The 24,253-nt window shown below is 33.5% G+C and overlaps 1 protein-coding gene and 1 long non-coding RNA gene across 2 annotated transcripts in view; one reads left to right on the forward strand and one right to left on the reverse strand.

The window, feature by feature from the left end:
* The window catches only part of LOC137617312 (sphingosine-1-phosphate lyase 1-like), a 53,310-nt gene extending 42,788 nt beyond the window's left edge, over positions 1-10,522 (reverse strand). The window contains exons 1-3 of the mRNA XM_068347322.1: positions 10,364-10,522; positions 5,637-5,756; positions 2,446-2,544 (exon numbers count right to left, since the gene is read on the reverse strand). Coding sequence (XP_068203423.1) covers positions 2,446-2,544; positions 5,637-5,756; positions 10,364-10,394 — 250 coding nt within the window. The 5' untranslated portion in view covers positions 10,395-10,522. The remainder of the gene's footprint in view (positions 1-2,445; positions 2,545-5,636; positions 5,757-10,363) is intronic.
* Positions 1-24,253, forward strand: part of LOC137617313 (uncharacterized) — a 113,286-nt gene that overhangs the window by 8,093 nt on the left and 80,940 nt on the right. The gene's annotated exons all lie outside the window — the stretch shown is intronic.

Consider the following 24,253-nt stretch of genomic DNA (forward strand, 5'->3'; position numbering starts at 1 on the left):
GCGACCGTAATTTTACCCTACTTTGTTATTATCTTTAACGGATTGGTGACCGTAATATCACTCCTTTACGTCAATATATCCTTTTTAAAACGGTAAATGCCTGGCAACTTCTATTCAAGGTTTTTTTTTACCGTTTCAACGGCAAATTTTTAATTGTAGGTCTATCTGATTGTCCTTAATTTTTTTTTTTTTTTTTTTGCACCTGGCTATCTTCTCCCAACTTTTCATGAATGGTTCTAAACATATTATTATTATTATTATTATTATTATTATTATTATTATTAGCTAATCTACAACTCTATGTGGAAAAGCAGGAAGGTATGTAAGTCCAAGGGCTCCAAAAGGAAAAATAGCCCTGTGGAGAAAGGAAATAAGAAAACAAATACAATATTTTGCCCTAGTATACCCTTAAGCAAGAGAACTTTAACCCAAAACAATAGAAGACCATGGTACAGAGGCTATTGCACTACCCAAGATTAGAGAACAATGGTTTGATATTGGAGTGTCCTTCTCCTAGAAGAGCTGCTTACCATTGCTAAAGAGTCTCTTCTAGCCTTCCCGAGAGGAAAGTGGCTACTGAGCTATTACAGTGCAGTAGTTAACCCCTTGGATGAAGAAGAATTGTTTGGTAATCTTAGTGTTGTCAGGTGTATGAGGACAGAGGAGAATCTGTAAAGAATAAGCCAGACTATTCTATGTCTGTGTAGGCAAATGGAAAATGAACCTTAACTAGAGAGAGGGATCCAATGTAGTACTGTCTAGCCAGTCAAAGGACCCCATAACACTAGCGGTATTATCTCAACGGGTGGCTGGTGCCCTAGCCAACCTACTACTAACTACCGAGAGGAAAGTAGCCACTGATCACTAGTTCGAGAATGTTAATGATTTTCCAATTTCCTGTATTGTAACCTGCTCGCTGATTGTAACTAGGCCTAATAAGATGTTACAGTGAAAGTGCTTCGATAAACTTTCTAGGCCTAATAAGAAGACGTTATGGGAATGATTCAATAACACTTTCATTGGGGAAAAAATACGTTAGTAGGTAACAGATGGCAGTCCATAGGCCTAATGAAATATAATTATTATGGGAATGATTCAATAGCACTTTCATTGGGGGGAAAAATACGTTAGTAACAGATGGCAGTCCATAGGCCTAATGAAGTATAATTATTATGGGAATGATTCAATAACATTTTCATTGAAAAAAAAAAAGACGTTAGTAGATAACAGATGGCAGTCCATAGGCCTAATGAGGTATATATTTATTCCTGAAGAGGTAGGTGTCGAATAGCAATATTTAAGCCTTATAAAACAGGAGATTTAGTAGCAGGTGTTCGATTCTGTTCTTGGCCTAATGAGAAGTTATAGAAGGGATTTGATAGCAGTGGTTAGGCCTTTTTAAGGAGTTAGAAGGTATTCGATAACATTTCTGAAACACAGGCTTTTTTAACTGTAATTTTCCGACAGAATATATGATTTATAAAATACTTATTCGATTTATATGGAAGCGTTGTTATTATTAATATTATTATTATTAGTAGTAGTAGTAGTAGTAGTAGTAGGTAAGCTACAATCCTAGTTGGGAAAACAGGATGCTATAAGCCAAAGGACTCCACCTATCATAAATATCCCATTGAGGAAAGGAGATTAGAAATGAATAAACTACATGAGCAGTAATGAATAATTAGAATAGAATATTTTATCAGTGACGTTATAAAATAGATCTATCATATATAAACTAAAAAGAGAGAATTGTGTCAGCCTGTTTAACATAAAACAATCGCTGCAAGTTTGAACTTCTGAAGTTACACTTGCGATATGGAAAAGAAACACAATACATTCATAAATATGATACACTATTGTGCACAAATAAGAACTCTATATCATCTCCTACGCCTATTGACGCAAAGGGCCTCGGTTAGATTTCGCCAATCGTCTCTATCTTGAGCTTTTAATTCAATACTTCTCCATTCATCTACTTCGCGCTTCATAGTCCCCAGCCATGTAAGCCTGGGTCTTCCAACTCTTCTAGTGCCTTGCGGAGCCCAGCTGAACGTTAGTGAACTAATCTCTCTTGGGGAGTGCGAAGAGCATGTCCAAACCATCTCCAATTACTCCTCATCATGATCTCATCCACATATGACACTTGAGTAATCCCTCTTATAGTTTTATTTCGAATCTTATACTGCCATTTAACTCCCAATACAGTATATATATATATATATATATATATATATATATATATATATATATATATATATATGTATATATATATATATATATATATATATATATATATATATATAAGTATATACTGTATATATGTATATATATACATATATATATACATATATATATATATGTATATATATATATATATATATATATATATATATATATATATAAATGTAAATATTTATAAATATGAATATATATAAAGAATACCTTTCCTTGAAGCATCTAGCTGATCCGAGATGTAATTTCTGATGGGTGGAATTTTTCGAGCCATCCGGAAGACCCAGGATTTCAAGTCCTCCCAAACGTCTGTTGAGAAAAACACATTATTATTATTATTATTATTATTATTATTATTATTATTATTATTATTATTATTATTATTATTATTATTATTATTTTATTAATATTATTATTGTTATTTATTATTATTATTATTTTATTAATATTATTATTGTTATTTATTATTATTATTATTATTATTATTATTATTATTATTATTGTTATTATAATTTTTATTATTATTATTATTATTATTTTATTAATATTATTATTTTTATCATTATCATTATTATTATTATTAATTTTTTTATTTTATTAATATTATTTTTTTTATTATTTTATTATTATTATTGTTATTATTATTATTATTATTACTATTATTTTATTAATATTATTATTTTTTTTATTATTTTATTATTATTATTATTATTATTTTTATTATTATTATTATTATTAGCTAAACTACAACCCTAGTTGGAAAAGCAGGATGCTATAAGCCCAAGGGCTTCAACGAGGAAAAAATAGCTCAGTGAGGAAAGGAAATAAGGTTCCTTGTCCTATATGCTTGGGTAGTGTCACTGTCCCTTCCCTGTAAATGCTTAAGTGTTAATAGAAGGGTGAGGAATTTTGTTGATAATTGATCATTATTACAGTACTATGTGTTTATAGGAGGTGAACGTGAAGAGAAGTTGCATGGAGTGGTGAAAATTTTAGAAAGCTCTGTTCAATAAAATTGAAAAATAATATTTGTACGATTCAGGTTATGAGTAAATAATATCAAGAGGGATAAAAAATCGAGTTATTCATATACTTACTTGGCCGTTCAGTTTTTTATTTTTTTTATTTTTTTTTGGGGGGGGGGGCGGGGGGGGCGTTCATTGGGAAAAGTATTATCTTGATCTAAACATTTTAAGTCGACCAATTTTTTTTCTTTTTATATATTATGTAGACAGGTTTTACTAATGTGAACTTGAAAAAATAAGGGACCTGAACAAGTTCATGAAAAAATAATATATTTGAACAGGTTCATAACTCTTGAAAAAAAATAGTTACCAGAACAGGATCCTGAAAAAAATAAGTTATCTGAATAGATTCATGAAAAAAAAAATAAGATACCTGATCAGGTTCATGAATAAATAAGATACTTAAACAGTTTCATGAAAAAATAAGATACCTGAACAGTATCATGAAAAAATAAGATATCTGATTAGATTAATGAAAAAATAAGATACTTGAACAGGTTCATGAAAAAAGGAAATACTGGATGAGGTTCATGAATAAATAAGATACGTAACCAGTTTCATGAAAAAAATAAGATACCTGAACAGGTTCATGAAAAAAATAAGATACCTGAACAGGTTCATGAAAAAATAAGATACCTGAACAGGTCCATGAAAAAATAAGATACTTGAACAGGTTCATGAAAAAATAAGATACTTGAACAGGTTCATGAAAAAATAAGAGACCTGAGTAGATTCATGAAAAAATAAGATACCTGAACATGTTCATGAAAAAAATATGATACCTGAACAGTTTCATGAAAAAAATAAGATACCTGAACAGGTTCATGAAAAAATAAGATACCTGAACAGGTCCATGAAAAAATAAGATACCTGAACAGGTTCATGAAAAATAAATAAGATACCTGAACAGGTTCATGAAAAAAATAAGATACCTGAACATGTTCATGAAAAAAAAATAAGATACCCAAACAGGTCCATAACACGCATGCGCGCACCGAAAGAGGGAGAGGTGGGAAATTAGCTAGAACACATTATAACAAACAGCTTTGAAACAAATAAAAATAGATTTGTGTATTGATCAATCATCGCTATAAATACACCGAACACCAAAGTATTTCAGTGAGTGCTCTTTAACTTCCGGTAAATATTTCTGGTCCTGTGACCGGACCACCTTCATCTATGATCAACACATTTCGGGGAATCGTTATATTGATAATTTGCATAAGTTAAAAGAAGTTAGATTGTTAGATAAGAGATCAAAGGGGGAATTTGCAGGAGTGCAGGTTTAATGCTGTCAATAGCCTGCTGCTGGGGGCTCACTGTAGGCAGAGTGGAGTACTTTTCTGTGAACAAGTAGTTTTCCTTAGGGAACAAATTAGTTTTTCTTTCAATTTTTTTTTTCAATTTATAATCGAAGGGACATTTGCGAAATAATAGATAGCAGGAGTGCAGGTTTAATGCTGTCAATATCCTTTCGCTGGAGGCTCACTGTAGGCAGAGTGGAGTACTTGTCTGTGAACAAGTGGTTTTTCATAGGGAAATAAATAGTTTTTTTTCAGATTTTCTTAATTTATAATTGAGATGCCATTTGCAAAATAATGGAGAGCAGGAGTGCAGGTTTAATGCTGTCAATAGCTTTTTGCTGGAGGCTCACTGTAGGCAGAGTGGAGTACTTTTCTGTGAACAAGTGGTTTTTTATAGGGAACAATTTAGTTTTTATTTTTTCAAATTTTCTTAATCTATAATCGAGAGGACATTTGGGAAATAATACGTAGCACGAGTGCAGGTTTAATGCTGTCAATAGCCTTTTGCTGGAGGCTCACTGTAGGCAGAGTGGAGTACTTTTCTGTGAACAAGTGGTTTTCCATAGGGAAATAATTATTTTTTTTAGATTTTCTTATTTTATAATGGAGAGGACATTTGCGAAATAATCAATAGCAGGAGTGCAGATTTAATGCTGTCAATAGCCTGCTGCTGGAGGCTCACTGTAGGCAGAGTGGAGTACTTTTCTGTGAACAAGTGGTTTTCTATAGGGAACAAAATAGTTTTTTTTTTTTTTTCTTAATTTATAACTGACTTGGATTTTAATTGCATGGATATATCCAGTTTTATTTTAGTTGTTTGGATATATCGTGTTACAAGGATATACTTGTACGAAATAGGGTGATATTTTGTCTATCAGACGTATTAAAATACAAATAATATACTTTTTTTTTTTAATTGTAAGTAAGAAATGTAAAGAAAAATATATGTATTAGATATACCATTAGCTTTTTAGTTTCAATTGACTTTTAGAGTATCTGACAAAGAAAGTAAAAAAACCATTATTTAACTACAAAGTATAAAAAGAGGAAGATCTTCGTGCCACAAACTTACCATTCAGATTGTAGAAGAGATCTTTCAAGAATAAGGCTAGGAGAGTGACAATCACAGTGCCACCAATCACCTGCCATTTCTCGTAGGATGAGAAAATACGTTCAAAGTCTCTTTCCATATCTGAAATATAAGATATTAGATTAAGTAGTTTTTTTTCTTTCTTTTTGGCTCTATGGCTCCTGTACAGTTGGCTTCATTAATTCCGGTACACCTCTCTGGAAGCTAAGGAGACGTTAGTGTACCGGGAATTAATGAAGCCTACTGTACCGCACGTGTGTCATACACTCGCTCTTCCCTACACTGTTTATAGACCAACCGGTGCCATCGCGCTATTATTATTATTATTATTATTATTATTATTATTATTATTATTATTATTACTTGCTAAGCTACAACCCTAGTTGGAAAAGCAGTATGCTATAAGCCCAGGGGCCCCAACAGCTTTGTCATATTTGAATTTTTGTGACGTTCTTTCTCGGAAGTCGCTGTATATAAACTCGATGATTGTTTGATATAGTTTAGTTGCATTCACATCCCCTCTCAGTTATCACCCAGTGTGGTGGGCTACGTTTTGGGTGTACAAGATCATGGGAATGACAACTTTATCCCAAAAGCTTGATATATATATATATATATATATATATATATATATATATATATATATATATATATATATATATATAATGTGTGTGTACAGTATATATGCTTGTATATATATATATATATATATATATATATATATATATATATATATATATATATATATATATATATATATATATATATGATAATTTTCCACATACGTGTTTATTCATATATTCATATAAGCCAGAAATCCTCCTAATATCAAATTCACTTAGCCTCGGGATCAGAGACCCAAGGAGGAATCAACATTTATGATAATAGCTTCTGGTTGGCCGTGGATTCGAACTCGGACCAAGGAAACTGAGGATCCACTGACATAATTGGCCCGGTGGTAAGTCACTGGAACTTCAGTTTCCTTAGTCCGAGTTTGAATCCACTGACAATCAGAGGCTAATGTCATAAAGTTAATTTCCACTAGGGTCTCTGATCCCCAACGAGAGTGAATTCTATATTAAGAGGATTTATGGTTTATATTAATACACATATGTACGTATAGACATGTATATGCATAAGAATCTGTAGAGGAACTTCCATACCCTTTATTTGTTGTCTCTACATTTTCATTGAACATTATCTTAGTTTTACTCATATTCATTTTCAGTCATACAATTCTGCTTTCTCCATTGAGATCTTCTATCATCTTTTGCAATTCCTCCCATGAATCACTAACCAGAATTATATAATCTGCAAATCTTAAGCTGGTAAAGTTTTCCCATTAATATTAATACATAAATTATCCCAATCTAAATTCTTAAGAACTTCTAGGCATGATATATATAATTATGTGAATATAAAAACGTAATTTTTTTTTTTTTTTTTTTTTTTTTTTTTTTTTTTTTTTTTTTTGTAAAGAGGTATTGACCCCAGAAGGGTAATGGTTTCCAGATTCTCATCAAGTTATAAAATCGCCTTTGGTGGTCATTAGGCCGGGAGAGATCCACGGACCTAGCTTACGTTAGCCGATATTTCAGAGGTAAATTGCTGTCTTGGTAAAGAAAATCGATACGTACACTAAGTAGAATTATTCGTATATGATTGTGGAATTTCACAGAAATGTGAACACTCATGTTGTGAAATAAATTCTAATAGTTGGTCATAATTTGCATTATTAGACAGCTTCGTGGAAAGCCTTCAAAGGTAATTTTGGACCACTGAAAATATGAGGCTATTATGATTTCTGTTGTTGTCGACCTTAGCAAGAAATGTTCTGCGAAATTCATGACCAATATGAAATACTATTTAAGGTATTGGCGACCTTTTGGGGCTTGATGGGGGGTGGGGGGTGGTTGGATTTGGGGTGTGAAGGGGTTTGGGTTATCGAGTTATTCGCCTACCATGTGTCTTGTCTGGCGAATATGAGATGACCAGGCGGTACAAGAGGTTCTCTTGCAATCTCCCGGATTCACAGCTGCATTGCCTTCTTACTTTGTCTTTAGTCAGCTGCAGAGTTGCAAGAGCCCGTGCTTGGCCGCAAGGGCCAGACAATCTAAAAGCAAGCAAGCAAAGGGCAGAAATCCGCTACATTTTCATTAGCAATTTGTCATTTGACCACGAAATAATCCTGTTTGCAATACCCCCACCTCCCCCCCCCCCTTTTTTTTTTTTTTTTTTTTTTTTTTTTTTTTTTTTTTTTGCAAATGAGTGATATCTTCGGTGGTAGGCCATTGAAATATGTTTGCCGTTAATCCCAACTGTCTACCTACGTGAAAGTGCTTAATAGACAGGTTTGTTCTTATCTATTGTATTAATATTGAAATCGAGCAACAATCGACTCCTTTCAAATCACTTTATTGTTTCAACTTTAATAGAGATACGGATCTCTGAACAATAGTTCCAGTTTGGATTTGAACCGAGCAAAACCCGATTCATGGTTGAGAGTGGATAAGCTGATGGCTGTATTATTATTATTATTATTATTATTATTATTATTATTATTATTATTATTATTATTATTATTAATGCTTGAGGGTACACTCTGGCACACTATTCTATGTTATTTCTCATCCTCTTGTTTTGTTAAGGTGTTTATAGTTTACATAGGAGATTTTTATTTTAATGTTGTTACTGTTCCTAGAATATTTTATTTTTCCTTGTTTCCTTTCCTGACTGGGCTATTTTCCCTGTTGGGGGCCCTTGGGCTTATCGCATTTTGCTTTTCCAACTAGGGTTGTAGCTTAGCAAGTAATAATAATAATAATAATAATAATATGAATAATGATAATTATATTATTATTATTATTATTATTATTATTATTATTATTATTATTATTATTACATTCGCCAATTTCGTAGCGAAAGTAATGTTTTGATAGGCGTGTATTTGTTTGTATGTCTGTCTGTGTGTTTGTGATTCGCATAACCCAAAAATTATTTGACCGAATCTCATGAAATTTGGTGGGATGATTGTTCATGACCCAAGAACAATTTGATTAGATTTAGTGAGTTATTGGGTTAAAGGTCAAGGCCAGGGTCACGAAAACGTAAAAGAAAACGTATTTTTGCCATATACTAAACAATTCAATTTTTATCTGTTTTGCACGAAACTAGTGCCAAAATATGCATAATTCAATTGCCTACCTTGTGATATGCAACATGATATAGGCGAAGGTATGCGCTCTACCAAGTGCCCTTTCTAGTTATTATCATCATTATTATTATTAGTAGTAGTAGTAGTAGTAGTAGTAGTAGTAGTAGTATTTCATTGAATATTACAGCTGCCTCAGTGGAATTAAGTTTTTATTAGAGCTTTTCAATTGCTCTAATTTTCATTTTGTCAAATATTAATAACAACAACAACAACAACAACAAGAACAATAATAATAATAATAATAATAATAATAATAATAAAAATCATTCAATATGTTTTTCGTCACGTAATGCAACCGTTTTCACCACCCTGCATCTCCATTCAGTTGACTCCAAAGATAAGGATATCTTTGTTTTCGTCAAATTTTTATAGAAATGACATGTGACAAAGATATCAGTAGATAAGTTGTCACAATGTTAATAAGGGTTTATCTTCGTTTTCAAGTGATTTTTCGAATACACCTTATACAATTACCTTTGTGCCCGCCTAGTTATAGATAAAGCATCTCGAATACGTAAATATACAGGTATGCATATATTTATATATGTGTGTATGTACCAACCAAACTCGGCTGAATCCCTCGTTAGGCTGGGAGGAACGGAGAGAGGAAGAGTACCCTTTTGTTCCTTTTGTTTGATGTTGGCTACCCGCCAAAATTGGGGGAAGTGCCTTGGTAAATAGATAGATAGTATGTGAGTGCACAATATTATTTTCGGGGCTAAGTCATGTATTACTTTCAGGGTCAACTCATGAGTGATTTTCAGGGCCAATGCATCCATTATATTCAGTGCCAACTCATGCGTGATTTTCAGGGGCAACGCATCTATTGTTTTCAGTGCCAACTCATGCGTGATTTTCAGGGCCAACGCCTGTGCTATTTGAGTGCCAACTCGTTTCTTATTTTAGGACCAAATCGTACGTGGTTTTCAGGGTCAACGCATCTATTATTTTCAGTGCCAAGTCATGCGTAATTTTCAGGGCCAACTCGTGTGTTATTTTAAGGTTCAACTTGTGTATTATTTTCAGGGTCAACTCGTACATAATTTTCATGACCAACTCATTTATTATTTTCAAGGTCAACCCATAGATGATTTTCAGGGCCAAATCATGTATTATTTTAATGACAAACTCGTGTATTTTTTCTGGGTCAACTCATACATAATTTTCATGGCCAACTCATTTATTATTTTCAAGGTCAACCCATGGATGATTTTCAGGGCCAAATCATGTATTATTTTAATGACAAACTTTTGTATTATTTTCAGGGTCAACTCATACATAATTTTCATGGCCAACTCATTTATTATTTTCAATGCCAACTCGTGTATTATTTTCATTTAATATTTTTCAGGCTCAATTTTTACGTAATTTTCAGGGCAACTCATACGTCATTTTCAGAGCTAATTTCAAAACTTCAAAATGAATTAAATAGAAATTAATGTAAACGTCAAAATACAGAATGGAAAATGAAACAATAATAAAAAGTCATTCTTACGAGAGACGAAATCCCAGAGTGCATCCATCATCCTTCTACGGATGAGGCCAGATCTCTAAACTCACAGCGCCCAGTCCTCAGTTCCGAACCCTTTGTGTTTGCGACGCCAAATTAAAGCCTCAGCTCCGGAACAGTGCCAGATATGAACTGGTATAGTTGAGAGATAAACCCTGTCTTTATCTCAGTGTTTGTTTGTCTATGTTCTCGTAATGGTAGAGAGAAAAAGATGTGTATTAAGTTGTAGATAAGAATTTGATCTGGAAATAACTTTGGGCTGCTGATAAGACTTTTCTGTAGGAATAGTGTGTTGTGAGATGATGACAAATGTCTTTTAAGCTGATTTCAACGTTTTAAGTTTATTATAACTATTTTTACCCGATTGTGACTGTTTTAAGCTTATTTCAACGTTTTAAGTTTATTGCAATTTTTTTTACCTGATTACTACTATTTTAGGCTGATTTCAACTCCTTTTTTTTAACCTGATTTCAACTTTTTGAGCTGAATTCAACTGTTATAAGTTGATTTTAGCTGTATTAAGCTAAGTACAGGTGATTATTACCTATTTTCAACTGTTTCAAGACCATTCCAACTGTCGTTAACCTAATCAAAACTTTATTTTTATCTGATTTCAACTGTTTCAAGATGATTCCAACTGTCTTTAACCTGATTACAACTTTATTTTGATTTGATTTCATCTTTTTGAGCTGAACTCAATTATTTTACGTTGATTTCAACTGTGTTAAGCTGAAAACAGGGGATTTTTACCAGATTTCAATTGTTTCAGGCGTATTACAACAGTTTCAAGATGATTCCAACTGTTTTTAAACTGATTACAACTTTTTTTTTTACCTGATTTCAACTTTTTGAGCTGAATTCAACAGTTTTAAGTTGATTTTAACGGGATTATTATTATTATTATTATTATTATTATTATTATTAATTGCTAAGCTACAACTCTAGTTGGAAAAGCACAATGCTATAAGCCCAGGGGCTCCAACAGTGAAAATATCCCAGTGAGGAAAGGAAACAAGGAAAAATTAAATTTTTAAGGAGAATAACAATATAGAAATAAATAACTCCTATATAAACTATAAACACTTTAAAAAAAAACAAGAGGAAGCGAAATTAGATAGAATAGTGAGCCCGAGTGTACTCTCAAGCAAGAGAACTCTAACCCAAGGCAGTGGAAGACCATGGTACAGAGGCTATGACACCTTCCAAGACTAGAGAACAATGGTTTGATTTTGGAGAGTCCTTCTCCTGGAAGAGCTGCTTACCATAGCTAAAGAGTCCCTTCTATCTTTACCCATAGGAAAATAGCCACTGAACAATTACAGTGCAGTAGTTAACCCCTTGGGGGAAGAAGAATTGTTTGGTAATCTCGGTGTTGTCAGGTGTATGAGCACGTAGGGGAATATGTAAAGAATTAGGCCAGGCTATTCGGTGTATGTGTAGGCAAAAGGAAAATGAATCGTAACCAGAGAGAGGGATCCAATGTAGCACTGTCTGGCCAGTCCAAGGACCCCACAACACTCTAGTGATAATATCTCAACTTACTATCTTACTGCCTTGATACAGAAATAAATTTAAGTATGATTAAAGACAGGTTTCACAGAAAAAAAAACTGATGAAAACCTGTTTGTACAGTACACTACAGCATCGCAGTTAGCAACACTAGGAAATATAGTAATCCTAACTGAATAGAAATACACTGGAGTAGTACAATCCAAAACTGTATTTTTCTTATCAATGAAAATTAACTAAAACACCAGATGAACTGAGAGAGAGAGAGAGAGAGAGAGAGAGAGAGAGAGAGAGAGAGGGAGAGAGAGAGAGAGAGAGAGAGCAGAAATAAATGAAAAACAGAATGTGTCAAAGCAAATAACAGTATTAAACGTATAAGTAACATAGACTATGATACGAGACTTACGTCAACTTGATTAAATATTAGATATTATATATTGCATTTGATTGAGTGCACAGAACGGGTTCATGATTTTTTTTTTTTTTTTTTTGTATCGGAGAGGTTATATATTACACTAGAGATAAAATATTCACCAATTACAAAGATTACAGAGATTTGATAAGAATGATCTTCCTAATCGGGTAGTTGAATCAGTAGAACTTCAAAAGTTCAAAGTTGGAGCAAATGTTTTTATGTTGACCAGGCTGACATGAGTCTTTTTATAGTTTATATATGACATATCTGTTTTTGACGTTGTTTATAGTTTATATAGGACATATCTGTTTTGACACTTACTGTTTTTAGAATGATATATTGTTAATTTATTCTCATCATTTATTTATTTCCTTTCCTCACTGGGTTATTTTTTCCTGTTGGAGCCCTTGGGCTATAGCATCTTGCTTTTCCAACTAGGGTTGTAGCTTGGCTAGTAATAATAATAATAATACTCAGCACATGATAGTAAAGAATAGGTCATCTCCAGAATTTCAACAATTTATATACGTTCTTTTGAAAGGAAATTTAACAAATATAGACTTCTCTTCTCAAACTCCTCTCTATTATTTAATTTATGCAATCAGTTTTCATTGTTAAAAAATAAAACTCTTCTTTTAACATATTTTATGCTTGACGGCATCATTATCAAATTTTCATTTACTTATAGTAATCCCTTTTTTTTAAATTTACATTTCTTGAAAAGTAATTTTTAGGTACTGTAGGAGTCCAAAGTCATTTTAGTTTTCAATCTCTATAATTTATCATTTCTCTATCAGTAATTATGATGATCTTTTATAAGATTTTTATCAGATCAAGTAGATATGATCAAAACATTTTAGACTAAAACACATAGCTTTTCCTTTTACACTTTTATTATTATTATTATTATTATTATTATTATTATTATTATTATTATTATTATTATTATTATTATAAACTAAGCTACAACCTTAGTTGGAAAAGCCGGATGCTAAAAGCCCAAAGGCTCTAACAGGGAAAATAGCCCAGTGAGGAAAGGAAACAGGGAAATAAATAATCTAGAAGAGAAGTAATGAACAATTAGAATAAAATACTTTAAGCGCAGCAATAACATTGAAATAGATTTATTATTATTATTATTATTATTATTACTAACCAAGCCACAACCTTAGTTGGGTAAGCAGAATGCTATGAGCCCAAGGGCTCCAACAGGGAAAATAGCCCAGTGAAGAGAGGAAATAAGGTAATAAATAAACTACAAGACGTAATGAACCATTAGAATAAAATATATTTAAGAACAGTAACAAAACAAAATCGGCTACGCATGGCATATTCCCCTTAAGCACATTGCATGACATTTGGTCAAATTACGTGACCTTTAGTCTTGTGTCTTTACACGACGTGAATATAATGCAGTTTTTTCCCTACAATCAGCACTAATACGTTCAGATAACCCATGCTGCTTTTCGTGTATTGCAAGTTTCATTGCCTTTTCGTGTATTACAAGTTTTGTACCAACCGTGTGTCACACGATCGTACATAGTAACGACATTTCAATTTTTGTATATATTATGCTTGTATCTTCGCTCTCCCCTCTCACCGTTAACTGTTAACCGGTGCGGTTGTCGGTTGAACATGAAATTGCCTGTTATGTTTTATATGCCCTTTTTGCCTGGAGTTTATGTATATATAATGTGACGGGTCGAGAGAGGCCTTCTTAGTCACAGCCTCTCTCGGCCCGTCACAGTTTCATCTCTGCAGCCGTTTTTATTCCACTGAAGGACAAAGGCCTCAGACAGGTCCTTATTAGTGAGTGGGGTTTGGCCAGTTTTCATCACCACACTGGCCAGTGAGGTTTGGTGATGGTGGGAGATTTTCGGCTGATCGATCACAGCCAACCAACCTAGTATAAGTGGCCCTGACTAGTACAGCTTTGCTGATCGTGGCGATACACAAACCTTTTCACAGACATATATATATATATATATATATATATATAATTTTAACATTAGTACCCTAAGTATAATCAGATAAGAAGACAGTTATCAGGATTAGTTCTACAGATAATGATAATCGAATCTTTATCTGTTCTAGAATAAAATTATGAAAATTGATAAGAAATCTGCAACATATGAGACCTATTCGTTGGGGGGGGGGGGAGAATGTTACACATTATACAACAGTGATATTAAACATTTAAAACTTCACTCATTTATAATTGCAAGAATTTTTATCAATATTAATTTTTAAGACGAGCTGATGGACAAATATTATTATTAATTTATAAGAATATTTTTAATTTCAAGCTAATGCTTCCAATGATATGCCGTCGTTTTATATTACCTTAAGAAACTTTTTTTTTTTTTAAATTATAATGATAAAAATGAAAGATTATTAAGTATATTTATTATATAATTTATCGTCCTGCATAATCTGTCAATTAATTGGTCAGATTATACTAAAAATGTTTACGATTTTTTTTTATCTAAATTCTAATATGCAAAATTCTATTTGAATATATCTTATATTGGTGCAGATTACTTTTAATGAAAATAATAATTCATTTGCTACGTAACATGTAAATATTAGTAATAATAAAATGTTTTCAATTAACTATGCGTATAAAGGCCGATCATGAATGGCAGAGGCAAGGGACAATGACATTGCCCTATCAAGCAGGACAATGCCCTAGAGACTGAACATTTACTCATATGATTAGCGCCCAAGCCCCCTCTCCACCCAAGCTAGGACCAAGGAGGGCTAGGCAATGGCTGCTGATGACTCAGCAGATAGATTAATAGGCTCCCCCAAACACCCCATCCTTAGCGCACAAGGATGGTGAAATTGCAGCGACCAAAAGAACTAACGAGTTCGAGTGGACTCGATTCCTAGTCTGGCGATAGATCCACCTTGATATATAACTTACATCTTTAAAATAGCCTTCGAAATTTTATTCTGGAATTCTTTTTAATCGAATATAAAAGCTAGAACTATTTATTCCATTACCGATACTAAAAATTCTACTCATATTCTTTATTCATTACTTGACATATATAGTTTATTTTCTAATTTCCTTTCCTCATTGGGCTATTTTTTTATAAGTTCCTGCTTTTCCAACTATAGCTGTAGCTTAGCTAATAATCTCTCTTATATAATAAAGAACAAGTGTCTGGCTATATATATATATATATATATATTATATATATATATATATATATACACACACACACATATATATATATATATATATGTGTGTGTGTGTGTGTGTGTATATATGTGTATATGTATACTGCATATATACATACACATACACACACACATATATATATGTTTATATATATGTATTTATGTATATATATATGTGTGTGTGTGTGTATTCTTTCCTGTAACAAATATATATATATATATATATATATATATTCTTTCCTGTCACTCAGGAAAGAGAAGCTGTAGTCATACCCTGGTAAGAGGACGTATCCTGAGAGATACACTCGGAAACCACGCTCTTCCACAAATTGCCCAATCAGCGTGTTGTAGTTAGGAAAGGGGGAGGGGGTAGAAAGGGTTGAATCTGTGTGCATATCTATAATATTTGTATCACTACTTATAACATTTATTAATATTAATAATGATAATTTATATTATTACTGCTCCTGTTAAAAATACAATATAAATTAATGACAGTTAAGTGTCCCATAACACTTACTTTTCATGGCTGCATTAGCCATTGCTATCCAGTGAGGTGTAGATAGGCTGATATATGCATCTCATGCTAAAAGGTAGAAATTTTCGATTCAGAAACATGATTCACTTCCGAAGCCCGAAGCCTTCGCAGATCAGAGCTGTGACAGCTGTCACAGACACCAATCTGTCCTGTTGCCTGTAAAATAGGTTCTGACACCTAGACTGGGATCGCTATAAATATGAACTTTTTTTTTTAATAAAAGGATGTAGATAGATAGCAAGTTATTCATTCATTATGCACATTTCAATATATTGATTGTAAAATAGTTATAAGAACTATAGATTTATTAAAGGAATAATTTAACCACACCAAAAAAAAAAAAAATCTTGGGAAGGATAGAAGAGACTCTTTAGCTGTGGCTAGCGGCTCTTCTAGAAGAGGGACACTCCAAAATCAAACCATTGTTCTCTAGTCTTGGGTAGTGCCATAGCCTCTGTACCATGGTCTTCCACTGTCTTGGTTTAGAGTTCTCTTGCTTAAGGGTACACTCGGACATACTATTCTGTCTTATTTATCTTCGTGTTGTTATTTTGAAGTTTTTATAGCTTGTATATGAAAGATTTATTTAAACTCCTCTTGCTGGGGCCTTTAGTTTGGGCTTTTAGCATCCTGCTTTTCTAACTAGGGTTGTAGCTTAGCAAGTAATAATAATAATAATAATAAGAAGAAGAAGAAGAACAAAAAAACCTGTACTAGTTTATAAAAAAATGTATTTAATTTCACTGAATTTTCTCAGTAAAGGGAAATATTTCTTAAAAAAAATATCTCGATCATCAGTATTCATAAATTTTATTTGTTTACAAAACAAAACAACGAATGTTTATTTGAATATTTTCATATGATAATTAACCAATAGGCTACCCGTTGATTTATATATATATATATATATATATATATATAAGAAAAATAGGAAATTTCCCTAAAAAAATTCTAGTTTAAGAACATCTTTTGCGTCCTTACACGCAGGCCTAATAATTTATCACATGATATGTTTTGTTTTGTTGTGATGTTTTTCCTTTGAAAGAAAGATCGATGAGCCTACTTCCTCACAGTCGGAAATAAAATCGTGTATTCGATCTGGAAGTGAGTAGGGGTAACATTAGGCCTAAGTAGGCCTGTGTAGCCCTCCTTCAAATTCCGGTGCGCTGGGATTTTCAGTTGAGTTTAGATTCCGTAATTCTTTAACTGTTCGCTGAGAGAGAGAGAGAGAGAGAGAGAGAGAGAGCGCGCGCAACTTAGGCTTAGAATTTGCTGTGATTTATAGAATATTATATAAATAATTAAATGGCTAAGAAACAGCCTTTTTAAAAAAAAAAACAGATTGTTTGTTATATATATGATTTACCTAAACATTTTTATAATTTTTATCTCACAATAATAATAATAATAATAATAATAATAATAATAATAATAATGTGGATAAATAATGATGACAAGCATCGAATTGTAGTACCTCAAGAAACAGGAAATTCGACATACGCCAACGACGAGAGAGAGAGAGAGAGAGAGAGAGAGAGAGAGAGAGCTACAAAAAGCGAGTGACGTTACGAGAGAGAGAGAGAGAGAGAGAGAGAGAGAGATTTAGTTTTTATCTTTTGGCTGATGAGAATCAACGGCCCCGTAAAAGAATGAAAGCCAATTCCCTCCCCTCATCCCCTACGAGAGAGAGAGAGAGAGAGAGAGAGAGAGAGAGAGAGAGGCTAGGGGTAGCGGTGAGAGCATTTCTATACATAATTCGAAATATTGGCCCGAGATGGTAAGAAGAGAACGCTTGGGGGTCAAGGATGGACAGAGAACTATTAATCCTGACTCTTGGGAGAGAACTTTATGGTGAGAAACAAATGAGAAAATATCAGTTTTGAGAGTTTTATTATTATTATTATTATTAGTAGTAGTAGTAGTAGTAGTAGTAGTAGTAGTAGTAGTAGTAGTAGTAGTAGTAGCTGAGATACAACTCTAGTCGGAAAAGCAGGATGCTATAAGACCAAGGGCTCCAAGAGGTTAAAATAGCCCGGTGAGGAAAAAAATAAGGAAATAGACTGCATGAAAAGTAATAAATAATTGATATAGAATATTTAAGGTCAGTAACAACGTTAAAATAGATTTCTTTGATATTATTATTATTATTATTATTATTATTATTATTATTATTATTATTATTATTATTATTATTATTAGCTAAGCTACCACTCTAGTTAGAAAAGCAGGATGCTATAAGGCCGAGGGCTCCAACGGGGAAAAATAGCCCAGTGAGGGAAGGAAATAAGGTAGTAAATAAAATACATGAGAAGGAATGAATAATCAATTTAAAATATTTATAGTAATAATTTTGAGAGATTTTTCTCTCCTACCGTTTAAAAGAAAGCGATTATCTCATTCAGTCCCAGTCTACTGAACATCTGTGTGAGTCTTGACCTTAGCCAATGTTCCCGTTCAATTTAGCTCATTCTCCTTTTGACCGACATTCTTTCCTCTTCGCCTTTTGCTGGTAGCTGGTGTTGCCTTTCTCTCTCTCTCTCTCTCTCTCTCTCTCTCTGCGTGTCTCATACTGGTGTTTCCTTTCTTTCCATAAGACCATAACTGACATTGTCAAGCTCTCTCTCTCTCTCTCTCTCTCTCTCTCTCTCCTACCTACACAAGACCGTTATAGTGCTTCCTTCCTCTCCTTAATTGACATCCACAAGTTCTCTCTCTCTCTCTCTCCTCTCTCTCTCTCTCTCTAATGCTGGGGTTTACTTTCTCTCCATACAACCATAACTGACACCGCCAAGTTCTCTCTCTCTCTCTCTCTCTCTCTCTCTCTCTCTCTTTCTTGTTTTGTTACGTTTTTCTTCCCTCCTACCTAATGCTATGTAGTGGTTTCTTTCCCTCCTTAACTGACGCCGTTAATCTCTCTCTCTCTCTCTCTCTCTCTCTCTCTCTCTCTCTCCTGTTTTGTTACGTTTTTCTTCCCTCTTTTTTCAGCTTACAACTTCCCCTCCTCTTATTGTTCAGTCTCTTTCTTTCTCTCTCTCCTTGCCTTTTCCGTTATATTCCCCACTCTCTCCAGTCGCCTTTTTCATATTTTTTTTTCTTTTTTTTTTTGCTTTTCCACTCAACAGCCTCAACTTTATCCCCGGCGTTATTTTACGAACTACCGTATAATGAAACATTATTTTTTATCAGTTGATTTACTCAGTTAACATATAAAAAATATTACTTTGAATAGTTTATTTCCCCCGTTGGAGGCCTTGGGCTTATAGCATCTTGCTTTTCCAACTAGGGTTGTAGCTTGGCAAGTAATAATAATAATAATACATTTTAAAATCCAATGACGACAGTTAATATTGATTCATTAATTTCCATTACACTTTCATCATCATCATTATCATTATTATCAGCCGTTACTAGTCCACTGCAGAACATAGGCCTCAGACATGTGCTTCCATTTACTTTTGTTTATGGTCTTTCTATACCAGTCCACACCCGCAAACTTTCTTGGTTCGACAATCTATCGTCTTCTCTTTCTTCTCCTGCTTCTTTTGCAATCTCTAGGGACCCATTCTGTTATTCTTAATGTCTATGTATTATCTATTACACTTTACTGACAGATAAATGTGTTATGTCTAATTGTTAATATGTTTTTGGTTGATTTAATTAAGTAGGACACTCTAAAATCAAACCATTGTTCTCTAATCATGGATAGAGCCATAACCTCTGTACAACGGTCTTCCACTGTCTTGGGGTAGAGTTCTCTTGCTTGAGGTACACTGTCACAAAATTTCTATCTTATTTCTCTTCCTCTAGCTTTTTTAAGTTTTTATTGCCTATAAATGGAAGATTATTTAAATTTTACTGTTCTTGATATTTTTTTTTTCATTGTCCCATTATTTCTCTTGTAGTTTATTTCCTTATTTCCTCTCCTCACTGAACTATTTTCCCTGTTGGAGCCCTTGTGCTTATAGCATCCTGCTTTTCCAACTAGGGTTGTAGTCTTGCTTGTAATAATAATAATAATAATAATAATAATAATAATTTCTTTCAAATATTTCCACATACTTTATCCCCCCCCACCTCTGTCATGAAAACTGGCTATAACCAGTTTTATCAAAGTATGGAAAGAGGCCAGTTATAAGATCATATACCTGGGGAAAAAGATTATAAAGAGGTCAATGGGAAAAGGAATGGCAGTTTTTTATATAGCTCTACTAGAAGATAAGGTCAAATAAATGGTCATAAACCTCTCTCTCTCTCTCTCTCTCTCTCTCTCTCTCTCTCTCTCTTTGCGCGCCAACAAATGGTGGTTAACGGATATATACCAGAACTTTGAAAGTTTATCAGTTATATTTAGAAACCTTTCATAGTAGATATTGCATGCTTGGTGAAGAGTAGCACAATAAAATTACTCTATAGTCTAGCGATCAGTTTGTCTTTCACGCTTAGAAGCGTACACACGCACACACACGCACACACACACACACACGTGTCAAAATAATCACCTGTGTACCGGTTTAGCAAATTATTTTTTCTGAGGATAGTATTTTAAGGGACGGAATCTTAACCCATTGGTGTTATTTTTTTTAAAAGTGCGTCCTTCATCTGTTTCTGAGTACGGTATATATCTGTTTTCAGTTAAATCACTGGTACATGTGTTACTTAAGATCTGAGACCCAGCTACCAGTGGATTGGAAGGATAGGACTAAAGCCTTTGTCTTGCAGTGGACTAGCATCGGTTGATGATGATGATGAATATTATCTTGAGGATTGCAATTAAATGCATATTTGATTAGGATAACTTGTTTTGCCGGATAAAATCAATTAGTTTTACAAGAAATGGTCCCCCAGTTACAATCAAAACCCTCACAGAGTCAAATCTACCATGTCACTTTTAAATCTAATGGAGAGGAGACCCTATCTTTGTGATTTGAAGCCAGTTTATACTGCTCTGGGCACAACCCCTGCTGCCTTAAACTTAAAATTTTGACAACCATGTTTCCTCGAAACAGAAACAGTTGGACAAAAGATAATCGGTGCCTTAGGTAGAAGCTTTATTATTATTATTATTATTATTATTATTATTATTACTTGCTAAGCTACAACTCTAGTTGGAAAAGCAGGAGACTATAAGCCAAAGGGCTCCAACGGAAAAATAGCCCAGTGAGGAAAGGAACAAGGAAAAATAACATTTTAAGAGCAATAACATTGAAATGAATATCTCTTATGTAAACTATAAAAACTAACAAAACAAGAGGAAGAGAAATAAGATAGAATAGTGTGCCCGAGTGTACTCTCAAGTAAGAGAACGCCATCCCAAGGCAGTGGAAGACCATGGTACAGAGGCTTATGGCACTACCCAAGACTAGAGAACAATGGTTTGATTTGGGGGTTCCCTTCTAGAAGATTGGCAAACTCCTGATTTTCATGGTTTTGGAATAAATCTAATTCGGAAAACTAATGCTACAGAAACTCCGTTAAAACATTCAGATTGAAGTAGAAAGTAATTTGACAGAATTCAGATTTTCAAGAGTTGAAATTGAAACGAGAAAATTCACTCTCAAGAGGTTGTGTCATCATCATCATCTCCTCCTACGCCTATTGAAGTAAAGGTCCTCGGCTAGATTTCGCCAGTCGTTTCTATCTTGAACTTTTAAATCAATACTTATCCATTCTTCATTTCCTACTTCACGCCTCATAGTCCTCAGCCATGTAGGCCTGGGTCTTCCAACTCTTCTAGTGCCTTGTAGACCCCAGCTGAACGTTTGGTAAAGTAATCTCTCTTGGGGAGTACGAAGAGCATGCGTGTATTTTTCCTTATATAAAACTCCTTGGGTTTTTGTAGAATAAAATTTGTAAGGTGCATTAACTAGCTCTGTGCTTTTAATCTAGGTTATAGTGTGAAATTCGCTATCAAAACCAATAGGATTTTTAACTTAAGATTCAGCTCAACAATAATTATTAAAAGAACGGATAAACAAAAAATTATCGAAGGGTACAAAAGATTTCTAGTCTACTTTCTCAAATCCAATTTTTAATTGGATTTTGATGAATATTATCAATCAGTTTCATATACTTCAGGGCAGACTTTTAAAAATAAAACTTACGAGCGTGATTATTATATTAATCCTACGAGAGAGAGAGAGAGAGAGAGAGAGAGAGAGAGAGAGATTTAAACCCCCTAAATTTCTAAAATGGTGATTTTTTTTTCTCATTAAACATTATGCCAGCAAATAATTCATATTATAGCCCACGTTACCATAGCATCATTTTTATAATTGTACCATTTTAATTCGGTACATGTCCCTTTAATGATTTAAACATTAACAATATAATTAATAATATTTAAGGGTATAACGTATTAAGAAAAATATATTTTTACAACAAATAGAACAGGAGACAAATACACAAATGAACCAACATGGATGCACTTGCTGTTCCTTTTTTTTCACCACACCGTACTTTTCCCCGTTTCCACTTCTCAATTTATAATACATGCACATTATCTCTCCCCTGCCCCCTCCCCCCCCCCTTAATTCAACCCCCCAGCAAACGAATTATTCACCATACCAACGCCTCTCCTTCGACTACGTTGCCAAACTGGCATCATAATCTCATCATTCTAACGAACGCGCTTACGCTCAATGCTAGACCGATGCCAAGCTTCGATATAGCTTCAAATATACTTGGCGTTGCCTCGCTTATAATGACTATCTTCAATGCTCACTATGTTCATTATTTCAGCTCTTCTATACTTGAAGAACAGACAAACGCGATGGTGGAAAATTAGCAGCGTGGGGCAAAATAAATAAAGTATATTGCACTATATATATCCTAGCCATTCAATAAAAAAAATGAGTACGTCTCAAATTAGCGTTGGTTCGCTTATTATGACTATCTTCAATACTCACTATGTCCATTATTTCAGCTCTTCTATACTTGAAGAACAGACAAACGCGATAGTGGGAAATTAGCAGCGTGAGGCAAATAGATAAAGTATATTGCACGCTATATATATATCCTATCCAATTCAATAAGAAAAAAAATGAGTACGTCTCATATTATCATTCCCCCAAGGACAGGGTGGGCTAAATCCGTTCTTTGGAGCTGAATACGTCATTGTTGTATTGAAAAACGAAGGTGATCAATATCCAATATTATTTGCAACATTATCCACCGTATTAGAGTACTCGGCAACTCGTAAATCAGCCGTACTCGTAGAACCAACCCCGTTAATACGGAACTTCCGCTACATCTATCTGAAAGAGCTTCGCATTTCAACCTTTGCAAGATTTTCTAGCGTAAAGTCATCTTTAAGAACGCTTGGGTTCTTGTATAAGGAATAGACGGTGACGTTTAGATTAAGAATGTGGTTTCGAAAATGATAGATCTTGAGAGAAGAAAGCTTTCGTTTAGAAAGCACAGAACGCTCTCTAAAAGGCGCCAAAAAAAGAAAGAAGAGTAAGTTGACCTTACCATCGCATAATTCTTCTTATAAAGCAATTGATGTGAAGATGCGATAGTTTGTAGTCATCATGCTAATCGATTAACTTGATCATCATTGATGACGTCATCTTTTACGTGGGCTATGGGATTTAGCCTTATGTGGTCAGCGAGATATTATTAGTAGTATATGTAATGGGGATAACATATGTTCCAAATGCTATAGGCTTTTTTTAAGCTGTAAACTTAAGCTGTTCTGAAATACTATTTGCGTTAGATTGTAATATATTATTATTATTATTATTATTATTATTACTTGCCAAGCTACAACCCTAGTTGGAAAATCAGGATGCTATAAGCCCAGGGGCTCCAACAGGGAAAATAACCCAGCGAGGAAAGGAAATAAGGATTTAGGAGAAGCAATTAACAATTAAACTGAAATATTTCAAGAACAGTAACACTTGAATAAATATTTCATATATAAAATTATTATTATTATTATTATTGTTGTTGTTGTTGTTGTTGTTGTTGTTACTTGCCAAGCTACAACCCTAGTTGAAAAAAAGCAGGATGCTATAAGCCCAGTGGATCCTAAAAGGAAAGTAACCCGGTGAGGAAAGGAAACAAGGATATGAGAAGTAGTTAACAATTAAAATAAAATATTTCAAGAACGGTAACATTGAAATGAATATTTCGTATATAAGCTAAAAAAAATTTACGAAAATAAAAGGAAGAGAAATAAGATAGATTAGTGTACCCGGGTGTACCCTCAAGCAAGAGAACTCTAACC

Source organism: Palaemon carinicauda, chromosome 23 (genome assembly GCF_036898095.1).
Source record: "Palaemon carinicauda isolate YSFRI2023 chromosome 23, ASM3689809v2, whole genome shotgun sequence".
In the NCBI taxonomy this organism is placed as follows: Eukaryota; Metazoa; Arthropoda; class Malacostraca; order Decapoda; family Palaemonidae; genus Palaemon; species Palaemon carinicauda.